Genomic DNA, 18515 nt, shown 5'->3' with positions numbered 1-18515 from the left:
CATCCCTTGCTTAGCCTGTCTTGTCCCAGACGACCGGTCCTACTAGGAAGATCAGATAAGCCGAGACAGGGATGACCCGGCCGCTTCAGATAATTTCGTAACTGTACCGTCCTCCTTACCCTGCTGGCACTTGAATCGTTTCTTAACACCGGGATGCGATGCGCGACCTGCGACATCTAAGATACAGGTGTGCACACATTCCAAACTTCGAGGTATTTCAATATGCCGCTAAATGCAAAACTTGCATGCGGAATCGTCTATCAAACTTAAGGGGCAGGTCGTGAATTTAATTATAAGACTGGTCCAGAGGGATACATCTGAGACGGAACGCAATCCGCCCCATAGCTGATGGAAGAGTCACCATCTGGAAAACCTGTAGACCTTCCAGAAACCTGAAGAAGAAAGTGGAGGAGATCAGAAGCGTCATTTTGTTGGGCATAAACGGGAACCACCTAAGGCTAAAGAGGAAGTGTGAGTCCCTGCAGAAGCAGCGTGTCTAAATTGTCTAATATTGTGTACTGAAACCTAGAAGCGGAAACGACGAGCAACCCCGGAAAACTCGAAATAGCTCCTACCCAAACTAATCGCTATCTGATTGATATGATCCATTCGCCGACATCGGCGCGCGCCCCACTGATTGATACAAAGCACGTCGATCCCGGGCATACAAGGCTGCGAATACGGAGATGATCTGGCTGGAGTTAAAATGGAGGGGAGGGTGGAATGATCACAAAAGTATAATGATTCCAAAGGGGTGACTGAGGGAACATTCTCCTTTCTCTCTCAGGAGGTTCGTGTCGAATGCTTCCGGCGTGGGGTGATGACTCGGAAGAGAACGGCGCCATCCACTAGTTATCTGATCTGGAACCATCCCTTTGTGGATCACGTGCAATCCCGGACTGAAAGGCAACCCAACAATGAGGGGGTTTACAAATGAAAATGGCACCTGTGATTCTATTAGCGAACACTAATAAGAGGCATGGTTGTTGCTCTGCACCTTAAACTACAGTGTATTATTCTGATAATCATAAGAGCCTCGGGTGGAGGGACTTTGGACGTCAAATGTTTAGCCGAGGACGGACGCCGAAAGGGATAGCAACCGGATCTGATTAGATTGGTAATCTATTCGGCTACTCATCCGTTACAGACCGGTACCTCCTCCCGTTCTGTCAAAGAGTTCTTGTTCGTCAATCATTCTACGTGGAGATAGTTATGAGGGCCTGATTGAAAGTATTCTGCCCGATCAATAAGAATGAAATCAACCGGAGAATCATCGCTCAGCAGGTTTCCAACACTGCTGGACATACCGCTCTTTTCCGATCCTCTGACTGCGCGTTTGCTTCCCCGCTTGAGTAAAATGTTCCGCTTAGCTGCAGATCTGGCTGAACACTTGTCATCTCCACGGAGATCTAGTCTCGTTCTCCTCCTATTATCCAACAGAGATAGTAAGCAGCGGTACTTTTGGAGTAAAATTTTGTTTGCCAGAGATTCAAGATCATGTTTCTGCTTCAAAAAGAAAGTGTCGTGTCCCCGGTTGCCCGGAAGTGGGTAAACGTTACAATCGGTACCAGTAGCGTAATGACATTTTACTCACCGCGGATGGAAAAAATGAGTGGCAAGACTTTTTCTCGCTTTTTTCCTTTTCAACATCATTCTTATGTATTTCATTTTTCTTATCTGATTTCAGTTGCCCCGTTCCGGTCTTGCTAGACCTGTTTTCCCTCCCCTCGACAATCTTTTGCTTTTTTACCTCCTTGATTCTTTCCCTTCTTCAGTCCACTTCATTTACCTGTTCTGGAATTGCGATTGAGATCAATCACCATTCCATAAAAGACGAATGATCGGCCCTCAGCTGATCCGCTCCATTTCATAGCGTCAACGGAACCATTCTCCCGGCGCCAGTGTTCTGCCCCAGGTCCAAGAATTTCCTCCCACTCTTGTCCACTCCTCCGATTTGCTCTCCTGATCCTTCCGGTGTCAAACGGTCATTGTCTTTCCACTTCGCTAATTAAGACCATTCCCAAACCGCTTGGCTTGGTCCTCCCCTTTATCCACCTGGCCCTTTCATAAGTTCATACCACGTCCGGCACTGCAATCATCACGTCTCTTGTCTCCAGTTCTCGATTGATCCGGCCAATCCTTTACCAACAACTATTTACATCTGTATTGTATCAATTACCTATCGATCCAATGGGTATGACTCTCCACTGTGACCGTTTAGGGCCAATTGGTGACATTGACCTGGTAGCTCACATTTGTCTCTTTTCACAGTGCACGCCGTTCCTTCACCACCGCCGAGGCCCACGGCGGTGTCAAAGACCTCTCATAATCCCAATGGCGACCACCATGGCATTCCCGTGTCGTCCACCTCGCACCCGGATAACCCGGTGCCAGAAGAACCTCGCGGCGTGAGGTCATTGTCGATCACCGATCTGAACTTCAATGTCTCTCTATCGGAGACCGACATCACTCCCAGCTCAGAGACTCCATCGACTCTCCCTACTGAGCCTCAGTCTGACGCTGAAGAGGTAGCCCAGAAAAAGTCCGAGGAAAATGGCACTGGACATCGACGACGAGCCTCTACCGTGCTCATTTCCCAGAACTCTGCTGATATGAGACGGGTTCTGCAAAATGTCGGTGCCCCAGGAACGCAGAAGATCCAACCTCTGTGTTGTGGCGGAGGATGCTGCCGTAGTCAGCCTCTGATCAGAAGTGACGGACCAGTCTCCGGAATTCTTATTACTCCGCCTCAGAATAAGGCTTACGATGCCCTCAAACTGAACGTCGATCTCCTTACCGTGGACAGTGAGCTCACCGACGTTGTGGACCTTCCAGCAAAGACGGTGTCTTTTGCCGCTATCCCTACATCGGCGGTCGAGATGAAACTGGGACCTGAGGATCACCCACCCCCGTTTGTCCAGCCTCATCCCCCATACAATGTGTATCGTGCTCCGCTTTACCATGCACGAGAGCTCACCGGATCGGGCGCTGAAAAGCGGACCTACCACTTCGACATCGACGTGACCGACTACCCCGCAGAAAGTGGCAACGTCGACTTCGTCGTTGGTGGCGCAATCGGTGTGTGTCCCATGAACAAACAGGAAGAGGTCGACGATATCTTCAACTGCCTTGGAGTTCCCAAGTCGATCCGTGATAAGAAGATCATAGTGCGCACTACCACGGGCCGGTGGCCCACGATCTGGGGCGACGAGCAAGCTCGAGAATTGATCACTACTCGGAGGGAGCTCCTGAACTGGTGCTCGGACATTCAGAGTTACGCACCCTCGAAGGACCTGTTCCGCCTGCTGGCCGAGTACGCCAGCGAGCCAAACGAGAAGAAGATCCTCATGTTCCTCGCCTCAGCTCAGGGGCAGGGTGCCTTCTGCGATCTTCGCACCGCCTCACATGTGTCAGTGTCCCAACTGCTGCACGCATTCCCCTCCTCTCACCCACCTTTGGACCACCTTCTTTCCGTTCTTAACACTTTGATGCCCCGTTTCTACTCTCTGTCGCAAGACCCTCTCCTCTCCTGCGGCCAAAAGGGCGGCCAATCCCGCCGTCTTGTCGAAGTTGCCGTTACGGTGGCAGAGTCCAAGGACTGGAAGGGCGGATTGCGAACTGGTGTAGGATCTGGATACCTTGAACGGCTGGCACGGCAAGTGATGGAGGCGGAGCGACAGGGCATCGACCCTCAAACTCTCAACCTCCATGTCCCCATGTTCCGGGGGCTGATGGCCAACCCATTGGCCAAGCGGTTTGCCTCGGACGGCCCGATGCTCCTCATTGGTGCCGGCGTGGGTATTGCCCCCTTCCGTGGTTTCGTTCAGCGCCGTTTGCAGTCGGCCAACTGCGCCAACAAGGTGTGGGTGCTGCAAGGTGTGCGCGATTCCCTCCTGGACGAGCTCTACCGAGGCGAGTGGGGCGTCGATGAGGAGAAGGTGCGAACTGTGGTCCAGAGCCGCCGTGGCGAGAGCAGATACGTTCAGGAAGAGGTCCGTCATCAAGCTGACTTGGTGTGGTACGTTATCAATGCCCTGGACGGACGTGTCTTCGTCTGTGGTAGCGGAAAGGGTATGGGTGAGGGCGTTGAGGCTGCTCTTGTCGATGTAGCTATGGCCAAGGGCAACTTGAATGAGGAGGAAGCGAAGTTGTTCTGGGACAACAAGAAGGAAGCTGGTCAGTACATTGCTGTAAGTCAATCTTTCTTCTCTCATAGTGACGCGAACACTTGACTAACGACGATCCCTAGGAAACTTGGTGATGGCATATATATCTTTCTCAAGAGCTGAGTTGAACTCGGCTGTCATACATTTGGGTCTTCGTACTATGTTGTAACTCACGCGATGGATATTGTTCGGATTTACTGGGTTAAGTACATCGTTTGCTTTTGTTTGCTTGTAATTAGCGGGGTGGTTTTCTGTTTCTTCCCTGGTTGAGCCAGGTTTTTTATTTCCGTCAAAACTATGGTTTGCATCATAGATTAGCTTGGTAGCAATACCAAATCGACATTCCTACATTCCTGAATTATACTGTACTATATATATATATATATATATATTCACTATACCTACTAGTATGAACCCTGAAATCGATTCTAATGATCTATGCTCTCCATAAGCGAGGAAAGACCTTACCTAGTAGCTATCATTGAGGAAAACTGCGTGCCATATACAAATCCCAGTATCATACAAGCCCTAGTTCTCCTTTAAAGTGACGATCAACAACAACCTCGATTAACAAACAACCGTGTTCCAAACTATAAATTTATTGTTTGACTAAATCATACAGAGGATTCCAGAATTTAGATTCACTCTAGCCCTAATGACTAACATCAATAGATAAGCCGTTAATTATACGCAAAACCCAGGGCATTGAATACAGCAAAATATAAGCACTAAATAGGAGTAGCTGCTAATATAATCTAGTCTACCGGGCCCGGCAAATATACATATATATATATACCGCATCCAGCAATTCACCATTCCATTTCCCATTCTGTATTTATCCCAATCTCATAACAAAGAACAACGACCAACGATATTATGAAGTTACATCACTTGATCACCAGAAATAGTGACATCCAGCAAGGATACTGTCGGTGTCTCTACTCAGAGCCGAGTCTAGGGCTGCCAGGGCCATGGTTAATGGGAGAGAATGGCTAAGCTTCTTTGTTTCTGCTGTGATGGACTTCGGTCGAGGCTTTCGGGAGGTCATTGTCTGCCGAAGGCGAGTCCTACCCATGAGGCGACATAAATAATTGCCGCGAACTAGACGACTGAAGGATACTCCTAGTCTAGTATACACAAATATCGATGTATCAAGTTGTGCTGAACATATCTCTTGCCTATACTCCTATAGATATAGATATAAGACATTAGAGATCAATCCTAGACACATTTTCACTCTCCAACACCCATCCCCCCAAATAATAACAACATCCAAACCCCCAGAACCCGACAACAGAATCCAAACCACCCAAGAAAAGCAAAGAGAAACACAATACCTAACCCCCAATCCATAATAGTAAAACCTTTCCCAAAGGTGAATGCACTCACAAAGATATTTCCCCCCCTCCCAAGATCCCATTAATTCCAACAATCGACCCCTCTATCCAAACCAAAACCTCTCCCAGTTCTCGGCGTGCAGGCCAAATGATTGAATCCTTCACTAAAAACCCCAAGACAAACAAAGGAAAAACCCCTATCAAAGAATGCACAATTCAAATTCAATTAATCTACCATGCCACAGCCCTAAAACCCCTATATAGATCTCATATTCCTAACCCCAAAGACCCAGAATCTGTCGGCAACCAAATCACAGTCCGTGTGAACCCTTTCAAACCTGATCATCGACCTTCACACTTCTGAGCCTCAATAACCCCATACCCAGTCAAACAAGACCAACATAAAGACCCTAGAGACAAAACAAAGCAATCCAAACAAAGCACTTGTTCGGCAAAGAACTCCTGTCTACAAAGCCACTCAACCGACACGTTACTTTACCGGCCCAGAAGCCCCAGTTGGCCCTTTTAAGATTTACGTACTGTACTTGAAGCTATTTTCGCAATATGCGGTACGTTTACTATGCCTCTTTTTATACGGAGTCGGCTATGATTCCTGCCGGGGCGCCGGAACGGGAGTACTGGGTTCAGATGGCTGGGTTTCTGGAGGAATGCTTGAGGGTTATAGAGTTTGCGGAGGATGATCGGTTTGAGTTGAGGAGGGTTGGGCTGGAGGCTTTCAATATGAGGGATCCTACTGAGATTTACTTTGATTGTGAGGGGTGGGAGTATGATGATGATGATGATGATGATAACGATGATGGGTTTTATGAGTTTGTGGAGGAAGGACGGATAGGTGAGACTGGTGAGGATGACTTAGAGGGAGAAAGGAGTCAGATTGCCGAGTTCGTTCAGGCCACGCAGGATGGACGGGATATTGGGGGCGAGACCAGAGAGGAGATTGAGGACAGAGAGGTCAGGGAGACCATCCAGCAGCATGTTAGCCAAGGCGAGGGAGGTGATAAGCGAATCTACAATGATATACTCATTACGTTCAAAGCGCGCCATCTTTATGGCGCAACCTTTGAGTGGCATGATGAGCAGGGAAAACCGACGCCTTCTGATATCAGAGACCAGCTGCGGCAGAATGTCACTCATGATCTCCGTGAGATCGATACTAAGCATGGCGGCCGACTGTACAAGAAGCCTGCTCTTGGTTTTCGGTGATTATCTGGTTCATGCTCAGGAGGATAGTGTTCGATGTTTGTAGGTATGTGTATTTCAACAATCGATGTCTAGGGGGGTTGTTATGGATGAAAGTCCTTCAACTGGGGTTAATTGCTCTACCAAAAACGTCGGAAAACATGAAAAAGGAAGTCGTTGGTGGGAGTTTCAACACAGGTGAGCAACGCTCCCTGTCTGTACCAGGTGGTTTCTGGAAATCTGCCAGTGTGTAATCCTTTATTGTTAACATCACTACTCAAAAAAAATGCCATAATATTTTATTCATTCCTGCTAACTACCTTACACCTGGGCGAGAGTGACATATAATATCAGTAGAGATATACCAGACGAGTACCCTGACAGTATAATATAACTACCGTTGCTTAACCTTGACAGACGGGATAGAAGTACCATAGACCACGGTTCTCTTCAAGACTTTCTATAATCCGAATCTGACTGGACACACAAGACACCTTCCACCGTTGTCCAATGTAGGCCATAAGAATCTAGTCCACAGTATCATCCTATGTAGCAGTAGACACATATATACCTATATACCTCAAGCTAGGTAAACTGAGACCTGATCAAACACCCCCCGATATGAGCCTATCTAGATAGTAACCACAGATGTCGTTCACTCCAGGCACATTATCTAAAAGATAAACCCGTCAACAACGAATCATCACTCACTACACGGCACAAACCATCCCTTCCCTTCCCTCTACTAAGCTTCAGTATATGCAAGAATCCCAACATATTCCCGCAAAACATACCCCTCAATCTCCCTACCTAACAACCAACGCATACCAACGACCCAACTCCAACCTCAGGCCCCCTACACCAAACCCCAAACTCAAACTCACATACAGACATACATACAACCCCGGCCTAACTCAAAAGAAAACAGGAAACAGAAAGAGGAAATTAGAAGGCAAGAAGCAAGAAAAACAAACCCCCCCCTTCGCACAGACCCCTTCACACCCCCAAGCTTACCAACAATTAAGTCTCTATATATGTATTCCACATAAATGCATAAATCTCCAAAAAAAAAAAAAGTTATAATAAATAAAAAGAAAATAAAACGGTAAACAAAAGATGACGCAACCCAAACCCGCATGAATCATGCACAGCAAATTATAAATTTATAACACATATGCCAGAGCACAGACACAGACACCGACACCAATTGCAACATTACGGTACCGTAATCCAGCAAATAAGCAAGCTAGGCAATGTAATCCAGTAAATACTCTCTGTAAGACTTGAGTAACTAGTTCTTAGGTCCTGCACTAGAGCTGCGAACGCACGGCCGCTGGGCACCTGCACGTACATGTACACTGCGCATATGATATATCCCTAGCCCAAATCCCGAATACCGGGATGCGGGAGGCATCGGGTAGAAATTGAACGGCGTTATTTTGCAAGGCGCAGCTGGTAAGCAGGGTATGCCTGTAACTCGATTGGGGGATGGGTAGGTTGCTGGACTTGGATGGTGATGTCTGTGTCCCTGCTTGAGGGGAGTAGGGGGGTTGTGATGGTTGTGGGTGGGGTGGGGGTTGTTGTGCAGGTGACACTTTTTGTTTCACTTTGGTATTTTATTGTGGCTTTTCTAATTGCTATTTAGGTGGTACTTTTGGTTTACCTGTTTTCTTTTCTTTTTGTTGGGGTTTAATGTCCTGTGCTTTTGGTATTAGGCTGGAATTACTGGTGCTTCCGTAGGGGTTTGGTCGATTATCTACGGGGTATTGAAGGGAGTAAGTACTAAGGGAGAAAAGTGGGTAGAATTAGATAGGGAGGATATGATCCTCCTTCGGTGGTTACCTAGGTCTCTATCTATTTAGGTGCTATAGTGCATATGTTATCACAGTATTCGTCAACACTGTAGCTGGGTCTAGGTTCCGGGCGATGCTATTGGACAAAACTTGATTTCAGATACTGTCTGAGCGTTGCAGATGGGACTGGCTCCGCGGAATGTATGTATCTCTATTAATGGTGGGTATCTGGCCATTTCTACATACCGTACATATATTTATGCTACTTCGCTCTAGTGGATAGTAGATGAACGGGGGCCCATTGATTCTATAGATAGTGCGTTGATGGTGAAAATATTGTATATTGAACTCAAGGGCAAAGGAATAATTAGCTGCAAGCATGGCTAACCCATGCCAAGGTACGGGGTCGGAGAAAGAAAAGAAACATTCGTTAACTAGAAAAGGAGGAGATAAAAAATTGAATATGAAAATAAAATTAAAAACAATAAAAAAAAGTAAAAATGAAAAAATAAGAAAAAAACATAGTAGTGGATCCAACTAAAAACCTCAATAGTGGCTGGTGCGTGGCTCTACTCTGTATGTAAATATTTACCCTAATTCACCTAGTAAATAACGGAGCTCATCATGTCCTGCATGATCCTTACCGACTCCCCAAACCAACCTTGCAGAAGAAGTTCCATTCCAATCATCTACGATGCGAACTTTTCTTGTGCTGCAGGCTGACGCTGCTGTTTCCGGTAGTACTACTACCTAATATAACCCTGTACGCAGGGATGAATCGGGCTTGCTCGGCGATTTCTTTTCAATCCACCCCTTTCACCGTAACAGGGTGAAGGGGACCGAAGGGAAACGCTAATTGCTCGATTCACGCGGCTTGGCGATCTCTCTTTCAAGACAGGGAAGGGAGATCGACTGCGGGTGTCTCGGTGGTGGGGTGCAGATGGGTGGTTTCCTGGTTTTCAGTCTCACCCAAAGGGGAATTTCTCTGACAATACTAGGTGAGTAGTAGCCCTTTTTCTATTTTCCGTGTTCTGTATATGTAGGTATACCGGTTTCTGTCAATCTCATGTCGGCTGGTTAAAGAGGGCGCCACTTTACTTACCTTAACAGAATAAGACACTTGTCCGTAGATCAGGAATGCTTGAAATGGCCAAGTATTTGTTGTCTCCACCTTCATAACCGTTGGACTTTTTTTTGTATTTATTTATTTCGTGGTGTACTCTTTATCCTCCTAGTTTTTTAATTTTATTTTTCTTTGTCTTTGTTTCAATGTTCCCTTTTTCGGTTTGTTTACCTGGGAACCCAGCCCTAAGTCAGCCTAAACCCACTTGCATTTTTGGCATCTCTGGGCAGCATTCCTTCGATCTCATATGATGACATAATAAGTACTTACTGGACCCCTTAATAAAATGGTTCTATTCCGAAGTAATTCCGGGTCTTCCCCCCCACCCAATGCGCCACACTAACTCAGCCACACCGATTCACCGCCATGTGATAGATCGGATAGATCCCGACTGGCCTTCCCGTCCACTCAACCCCGTGCATCGTGCATGAGCGACCGATCTTTGTGTCACTGTCAGAAAACCTAATAGGGTGGTACTGGAGCATTGCTGTCATTCTCCACTGTCTTGTCTTCGCCTCGCACAGACACTACGATCTGAAGATCCAAATAGAACGGGAAAGACTCAATAGAGGTAGAACTTGCATAGTACCTACAGTCAGTAATTCATTCTCTCAAGATTGGGTGGCAAGTTGTTGGCATCGTAGTGATCGACATGTCTCGTATCTGTCTGTTTCCATTACATGGAGGAATGGGAGAACAGCGCCACCCCCTCTTATGAATGGATGGTCTAGCTCAGCCACATGAGAGATCGGATGGGGCCACATAGTACAAATCTAGTACTACTAGTAGTAGTAATGCTACTCCAGCTAGGGTACTAGCTGACCGACTCTCATCTGTAGCCCCAGTTGTGAGGGAAAGGATCTTGAACGGGCCACGAGGCCGGCAATTAAGCGCTCCCAATCGAGTTGTTCCATCTAGTCGGAACCAAATTTTAGGGTCTAATCCCTCATGACGTGGTGACAGCGCGATTTCCATCCGCCGCTCGGTGAGACCCGGCCTCAGTTCCATAGCGATGGGTCTGGTTGCAGGTCGTTCCATGGTCATTCCTTCGCGCCATCGAGACTTATTCGAAACTAGCTTTGTCGCCCTGGTCATCCATATTTCCTGACAGGATCTGCAGCGGACATGTTACTCTAATGGTAATCGACATCGAGAGTTCCCTGGTAACCAAGATTTTGAAATTTAGACAAGTAAACCGTGGTATGGCAGGCCGATGAAAGGGTCATGTCCAAAAAATGGAAAGGTCGAGGGAGAAGTGCAATATGCCGCAACAAAAAAAAAAAAAAAAAAAAAAAAAAAGTAATTTCCAATCTATCAATTAAATATTCAGGGACCAAATGTCCCGTTTTGTCTATCAACAAAAATTCCAAGTCCAAAAGCCTTGAGAAACAAAAGAAAAACATTCTAACCCTTAGTATGCTGCCATGAAAACCATACTTGATACTGTACATGGAATGTCATTCAGATGCTTGATCCTCATCAAGCGAAGTCTCGTCTCGAAAACCCAAAAAAAAAAAACTAAGGAAGCCTAAGCAAGGTACCAGTTATTGTGTAGAGCGCGAGGGAAAAGAAACAGAAAAATCCAAACACCTAGAATGCAATAATCCAGATCAAAATAGCAATAAAATACCCCAAAATATTAGAAAAACGCCCGTGGCTTGAGTAATTGAGATCCTTCCCAGACGTCATAATTCACGCTCATAACCACCGCGTGTTGCTTTCATGCAAAAGGTAGAAACTTGATTAGTGAAATGATAGAGGGTATCAAAATGATCTCGTCGATGTCACTCGGCTCATTTGAGAAAACGATAAGAATATTAAGTCGGTAAAAGGAGATTCGTCAACCAGATCTCGTACGTCTATGCGGTTTTGACAACCTCTGTCCCATGACTCATGATGATGTACTGCATCTGCCTCGTGATCGTGTTCCAAGGAGGAAAGAGGAAATAATAAAAAAATGAAATGAAATACGGTCGGTCCCTCTCATAATTGTCCATGATTTCCAAAGTAGAAGAGTTGGGCTCGGTCGGAGTAACGTTGTTTCAGATAGAGGCAAAGGATAACCATGATGGTTCACCTCGTAGAGGCTAGCTGGTTGGGAGAGGGCATGGATTCCGAAGAGGCGTGGTCCATATCGCTAAAGGGCGACTGGCGTTGGGAGTCGAGATCACTTCCTCCGGTCCGCATCTGATTTCGGAGCGCAGGGAGCTGTCGTCTTCTTGCATTGATGAACCAATTGCTGATCTATACAATGGTGTTAGTACGGGAAATTAGGACGGGATATGATTCCTTGATATGTATTACCTGGCTAATAGTGAGCCCGGTGCGGGTCATGAACATTTGTTTATCCTCCTCGCTGGGATAAGGGTGATCCAAATGCTCGTGGAACCAGGCCCGTAGGATGTCAGTTACCGGCTTGGGAAGGTTTCCCCGCCTGCGTTTGTTCTTTGAATCAATCGAATCGCCCAAGATGCCAAAATTAGAAGGCTGAGCATGCGACACGCCCTGTGGGGAGGTCTGTTCGGAATCACTCTGGTAGGCCATCGGATAAGGATAAGCCACCTGGTTATGCATGACAGTCGGTCCATTGTAAGCGTCCGCGCCACCCCTCTCGCCCATTGGCCCGGGTCGATTGGCTGAAGTAAAGCCATGCACGGCTGCAGGTCTCCCCCGAAATTCCTGTGCCGCAGCCGCAAATGGATCAGGTCGCGAAAGCGCCCTAGTATCTGGGAATGGGGCAGTCGACGCATTTGCACCCCGTTCTGGCAGTGACTGAAGATCCCGGATTGGCGGCAGAATAGGGCTTGGGCCACGAGAAGGGTACTGAGGCGCGTTCCTCCCTAGTTGCGGTTGGATAGGACCGAAGTCTCCGGACAAAGGTCTGGGTTGGGAAGCCATGTCGCGATTCGCTGATGTAGGACGCTCGCGCGAATGTTGGCGAGCACTGAAATATGAAGTCGACTCAATTTCATCGTGAAGGTGAGGCGGAAGTAGCTATCGGTGACCGGTTAGCCTCTGCATGAAATTTATTGCGCCAGGATTGGGTCAAGGACGGTTTCAAGAACTCACCTCTCTAAAGGAGGGAAGGACCTGAGCGTGATCGGCCGGTAGCCCACTCGCGTACGAAATGGCCATTTTCTCAGAACCCTTGCCCAATTCACGGGACTGGGACATAGAAAAGAACTGTTGTGGGAGGCGGTATGGTGACGAATAGGCAAGAACCACCCACTTCTGCGTAGCTACAAAGAGGGTCGAGTTTCGAGGTTTAAATAATCGCACAAAATATAGCCGGCCTGCGGCTCTGTTATAACCCAAGCTACCGGTGATTGGTAAGAATTTCGGCGAATGCAGCCGTTTAGATCACCGATGCGATAGTGAGCGTGGGTGCGGAATGGCGATATAGTTTCCGGGGAATGAAGGAACAGAGTGATAGAAGAATGTAAAGGAGGGGATATAAAGTATTAGGGGGAGAAAGAGAGATGGATGCAACCGACAAGTGGGCGAAGTAAACCTTATGAAGATAAGAATTCTGAGAAGAGTTTGGGAAAGGAATAGAGGAGACATGGGCGAACAAATAATATAATAGTAGTAACTATTATACTACCAAGAGCTGAATTAAGAGTAGCTTGACATTGCCGCTCACGATGACGATGGAGACAGCTGAACCAAGGTTATGCAAGGTAAGGAGGGAGGCAAGCTCAACAATTGGATCTGGTTTCGAGTGGACCAGATCTCTCTTTTAGAAATAGAAAATAAAAATTCAAAATAATTAAAAAAAAAAGAAGAAAGAAAATAAAATTAAAATAAAATAAAACATAAAAATAAAAAAGGTTGTTCAAGACTCTTTTTTTTCCTATTTTCTTCTCTTTCCTCCCCCCCGAGTATTTTTAATCTTGGGCTTGTCTTTTCTTTATCTATCATTTGACTCGAAATCATGTCTCAAAACATCAAAAACCAAATAAGAGCCAAAAGAGAAACCAATTCTGCTCTTAGAGACTGAGATAAAAACAAAAAAATTTCCCTGACAATTTCGTTATGCACGCTACTCTCTCCGAAAGTCCTGCAAGACCTACCTGGAAACCAAAAAATGACTGAATGAAATCTTTGGGTAATAAACCAGGCAATCAGGCTCTCCCCGTGAGAGCCAGTTCCATATTGACTATGCCATCCATGGAAAGACGCAGCAACAGGGATCCAAATAAAGCGACGATCGTGGGTGGGAGTGGAGACGAGCCACAAACTACCGTCGACCGTCACTCCCTCCGTCGGTATCCAAAAGGCATGCGCAGGCTGAGAAGGAAAGGAAAACGAGAAAGAGGGGCCGGTTCCCAAGGAAAGAAATAAAATAGTAAAAAAGAAAAATTTTCCAACTAGGAGAGTTTTACGATTTATCAAAACCGAATAATTTATCTATCCGTTAATTGAATTCTATTTTCGTTTTCTTTTTCTCTCTTTTCTCTTTTTTTTATTTTTTTTATTTTGACCCTATCAGGTCGTCGATTCTTAAGGTTGTCTTGACAGATGGGTCCAAGGGATCTGGAAGTGATTTCCTAACTCGGGTGCAGATACCAAATAAAATGGAGATGACATCGGAGGGTCCCAGAATAGCCAGTGAACATAAAAGAGGGAAGGGTAAGAAGAAGGGGTGGGGGGAAAAGGGAGGAGGGGGGAATAAAAAAATAAAATAACAAAAAAAGAACGGCGAGATAGGATAGGATAGGATATCCGATCGTGTAGGTGGCGTTGCAGAAGAACAGTTCAGAGGAACAAGCACCCTGTAGTGTGTGTACATTGTCAACCATCTCCTTTGGACTAAATATGTAGGTCTGACTGCCTGTCTGTGCCCTATTTAATTTCATGGGGGTCCTGTATGAATGTTCTCCGCTTGTATGTAAGTATGTATGTCTAGATGTATGTATGAGATTTCATTGCCGCCCTATTTCTCGGAAAGGGTTAATTTCCAAAACACCTATTACTATTCCTCAAATCCATAACTGCCACATTGTCTTCTTGGACTAATTGGAGATAGTGCTATGTTTACTTTTCGGTTTATTTATCCGCGCAGTCACACACGGATTGTTCAATATCATCATTATCATCATTAATTACTATACTAACTCTATAACTTTATTATTGCACGTCAAACATGAGATGACAGCATCGCTAAGATTTAGGGCCACACCAAGCCACAAAACATGGCTGAAACCCCGATCCCACAGTCGCAGGAAGTTCATGACTAGTGGACTTCCAGAAACGAGCTAATGGCTTAGTTCTCGTTTTTCGAAACACTGCGTCCCCCTCCAAAGTCGCTATACCAACTTTGGTTAAGTGTTCTCTCAATGACATTGTGCCGCCAAGCCATGTGCAACTTTTAGTCTATGTCCTTAGCTTTTCATTGATTCGAAGTTATATCCACCCGAGTATTGACGTTATGGTCGAAGTGGAGAAAAGGACACCGTAATCAATAGGAGGCGAAAAAGGAAAAAAGTACTAAACATGCCACTCGAGTCAGTCCAAGCAATGAAAATTCGACGGAAAAGTGTTCCATCACATATATGCGGTCCGCGAATTCCAAACAAAGAACTAGGCCCTTCTATCAAATATGTACGTATGTAGAGTACCACCTGTATTCCCCCGGGTGGCTCAGTCCTACGAAGGTACATACTACTGTTATTATGAGAACAATGTACTCCGTAGCCCGCAGGCGTAAGGAAACAAAGTAACTTTTGTCACAGAGCGTCCGGAGCAGGAATGGCTGCGAAGTCTAAAAGCGAAGAGGAATCTGGGAGGGAAGTTCCAAGTAGTAGTGGGGCGTGCCCACGGAATTTGATTTTCCCCCAAGAAAAAAAAAAAAGATACAGTTCTTCTCATCCCAAACAATTGGAAATTTTAAATAAAAATTCTTAAACAAGGGAAAATAAAAAAAATAAAAGTGGGAAGAGATCATCGGATGTCCCTCACTGGGTTGGATCCACTGGAGGGCATCGCAGGTTGTGTCATGGACGCTGAGGACAACCATTTACTGGAGATCACAAAATCGTAGCTTATCCTAGACAGTGGGTGTGGTAGGCGAAATTATGTAGCATACCTAGCACAACCTGCAAGGTGATGTGAACACCGACGGCAATGGCTGCCGCTCCCGCATCATTCCCGCTGCAAGGCAATTAATTCATAACGGGCATGTTCGATCGGGACGCTCGTTAAGATATCACACTGGGTAACAATGTGACTGACAGGCAAACAGAGTTCAAGCCCGACAAGGGGGGCAAGGCTGTGTGAGTTGGTTGACAGAGACTTGAGTCTTGGCTTGTTGACAATATGTTCCCAACTTCCAGGTCAGGTCCTCAGGGATCCGATCGCCGAGGGTGTTCTTCGCCATGAAACTCCCCACTTCTTCCCTTTTCCCTTTGAGACGAGCTGCAATCGAGGGTGTTCAGCCTGGATCCACGTCGGTATCTGGCTTCCGTCACTGTACGTCAGATCTTTTTCAACCTAAAACAAAAGGCTTTTTTTCCCTTCATTCAAAAATTTTTTTTTCGCCCCTTCTGGTAAATGAAAGTAGTATCAACGCCGCCTTGCTCAGAAGGGCGGGGAATTATTGCTCTGATTTCCATATGTCCGCCATTAGACTATTTCCCTGTTCCAATAATCCCAAGATCGGGTGCTTTGTAAGTACAATACAGTACAGTAAGCGTGGCCCTCCAAGGAAGTAAAGTGTGACAAGAAAACCAGGAAACTATAGGTACCTAACTTCACCAGCTCATGCGGATGACAAGGAGGAGTGGCTGGATATGATTGGTGTGACCACCTATTAATATGCAAGATTCATTGCCCCGTGCATATGACATCTCAGGTCGCCAGCCAGGGGGTTGGGTAGGAGGGGGAAAATTGACGTGCCGTCATAAGAAGATGAAAGGAAGAGAGTGTGTTGATTAATATCAGGTAACCCTCGGGTGCTGATTCTATCGTATCGTATAGGCTTTCGGAGCGCGAATATGACAACGTCAAATCAGAAAGGCTGTTTGAGATTGGCCCTTTCCCCATGGATAGGCCGCACCACGAGGGATTGCTAGTCCCAAACTTCGGGTTGCCTGATCGATGGATCACCGGAACTCTAAGCTCCATATTTTAAAGGACAACCAGATGAAGTTGTACAAGATGACAGCGAGGGAGACCCAGAGTGGCTAGGTATTCGTAATTTGTATCGAGATTTCACCGATTCATATAGTTGGGGAAAAGTTTTTCTTTCCCTCAATGTATATAGTCTACGGAGTATATGCGTAAGAACGCCCCCCACCCCCACCCCCCAATTATTAAGGCCCCAGTTTCGTCAACTTGGGGTCGCGATAACTTACCAAGCAAGGCCCACGAGATCCCCTTGAAAGAAAGCTGAAAAATGGAGTCGCGATGGGGATGAATTATGAAGTAGGAATCCTTAGCGCGCGGGTCAACTCGGTTCACCACTCACAGGTCCATGACGTGCTCCACTGGGATGGACGATCGGTAAGCCGCCCATCAGACAGGCCCGAGTCATTGGTTCTACTTGGGAGAAATTTCACAGTTAATTCCAAGGGTTTTGTTTTATTTTATTCATAAGGAGTTAGTATGTCAGTTGTCAAAATCTGACCTGCCTGGGCAAGGATCGACTTTGATGCATGTGCGCTAGTCCCCTCGAATTGGCACACCTGTGCCTGAGGAACCAAGTCACGCCGTCATCCTCCAATCATTCCCTCGCTCAGAGGCTTTCAATAGCTAATTTTGTTCTTCATCTCCTTGTTTCAATTTCCTCTCCGATCTGGAACTTCGTCTGTCAGCCCCATGTCAAAAGCCGAGACCTGGAATTAAAAGTAGGTAATTTATCCAAGTGGACGGATCTTAGGGTTAGTCGAAAGTTAACAGGATCAGCCTTCTCGGCAAGTTTCCGTCAATCCAATTCCGATCTCTTATCATAAATAAGCAAGGCTTCTGCCTGATGGCAATAATTCCCGGTGTTATCTTAGATGAGGATTGCCCGCTTTCTCGAGAGGGTAGAAACCCCGGGAGCGTACTTTGGTTCAACCAAAGAAATGAAGATTGAATCCTCAATAATTAATCTTTTCGCATTCGGCTGATCCATCAGCAAATAAGCTTTAACCGAACAATGCCGCCAGTCATATTCCTGGCCTAAAATGACCTGCCCTCGTGGCTAGGGACGGTTGTTAGGTGGATTGCCGCTCATTAGGAATGATTTGTCAAAATATAGTACATACAACTAGTGACCTACACCTAGTTTCCAACGCTGCGCTTGGGTCTTGGGGGCAGCTTCAATGATGCAAAGGGACAGTTTGGTGTCTAATCTCCTTCCTGAAGAGGCCTGGACGTAAAGCATCATGCATATATTCTTCACTATCTCACCTTTCTGGTATTGTACATACATAGAGATCGTAAGTTACTCCGATATGAAATAATAGATGAACCCATGTATTCTACCATACCGGCTGGGGATCATGGTTAATTTCTTTTCGAGAAACCAACCATGGCCGCAGGTGACGTACAGTACAGACATCCATCCATACATTACAGAAGTCACCCACCACCTCTTGTCAAGGGGGATTCCGGGACAGGTCAACGCCACTAGGGAGGGGCTTCACACTAAGTCTACCTGACACACACACACGCAAAGAGAGTAAAAAAAAATATAAAAAAGAAGAAAAAAAGAATATTCCCTCCCCCTCTTGGTTTAGTGCGGTGCTCTCCCTCAATTGCCAGACAAAGATCGTGCAGGGATGGAACAAGGGCGGCGATCAATGCTCGATCTCGCAGCGCCAACCATAGATCGCATCTCCCCGTCACCATCTTTCTCCCAGAGCGAGTGGTATTATTCCGTATGGTAGAGACTCTGGTCTGGTGGATTCTT

General features: G+C 46.2%; 5 protein-coding genes across 5 annotated transcripts; 2 read left to right on the top strand and 3 right to left on the bottom strand.

Moving 5' to 3' along the window:
* The first annotated feature begins 1871 nt into the window (after window positions 1–1871).
* On the top strand, window positions 1872–4791 carry BDW43DRAFT_5423 (FAD binding domain protein). Its single transcript, XM_032050224.1, has 3 exons — window positions 1872–2194; window positions 2272–4190; window positions 4250–4791. Exons 1-3 carry the CDS (start codon window positions 2191–2193, stop codon window positions 4259–4261), a joined length of 1935 nt encoding a protein of 644 aa, XP_031906301.1. The 5' UTR covers window positions 1872–2190; the 3' UTR covers window positions 4262–4791.
* A 1011-nt stretch (window positions 4792–5802) lies between these two features.
* On the top strand, window positions 5803–7050 carry BDW43DRAFT_258164 (uncharacterized protein). The gene has a single exon (XM_032039952.1). It carries the CDS (start codon window positions 6068–6070, stop codon window positions 6725–6727), a length of 660 nt encoding a protein of 219 aa, XP_031906300.1. The 5' UTR covers window positions 5803–6067; the 3' UTR covers window positions 6728–7050.
* A 2730-nt stretch (window positions 7051–9780) lies between these two features.
* BDW43DRAFT_258163 (uncharacterized protein) lies at window positions 9781–10898 on the bottom strand. Its single transcript, XM_032039951.1, has one exon. It carries the CDS (start codon window positions 10712–10714, stop codon window positions 10352–10354), a length of 363 nt encoding a protein of 120 aa, XP_031906299.1. The 5' UTR covers window positions 10715–10898; the 3' UTR covers window positions 9781–10351.
* Window positions 10899–11381: 483 nt separating this feature from the next.
* Window positions 11382–12886, bottom strand: BDW43DRAFT_5396 (homeobox domain-containing protein). The gene is made up of 3 exons (XM_032050221.1): window positions 12689–12886; window positions 11924–12613; window positions 11382–11863 (listed from the first exon to the last, which is right to left on the bottom strand). The coding sequence occupies exons 1-3, from the start codon at window positions 12791–12793 to the stop codon at window positions 11693–11695; spliced, it is 966 nt and encodes a 321-aa protein (XP_031906298.1). The 5' UTR covers window positions 12794–12886; the 3' UTR covers window positions 11382–11692.
* Window positions 12887–18078: 5192 nt separating this feature from the next.
* On the bottom strand, window positions 18079–18515 carry BDW43DRAFT_258150 (uncharacterized protein). The gene has a single exon (XM_032039950.1). It carries the CDS (start codon window positions 18452–18454, stop codon window positions 18257–18259), a length of 198 nt encoding a protein of 65 aa, XP_031906297.1. The 5' UTR covers window positions 18455–18515; the 3' UTR covers window positions 18079–18256.

The sequence above is a fragment of the Aspergillus alliaceus genome, assembly GCF_009176365.1.
Source record: "Aspergillus alliaceus strain CBS 536.65 unplaced genomic scaffold BDW43scaffold_1, whole genome shotgun sequence".
NCBI lineage: Eukaryota > Fungi > Ascomycota > Eurotiomycetes > Eurotiales > Aspergillaceae > Aspergillus > Aspergillus alliaceus.
This window is presented reverse-complemented; position numbering and strand designations above follow the sequence as displayed.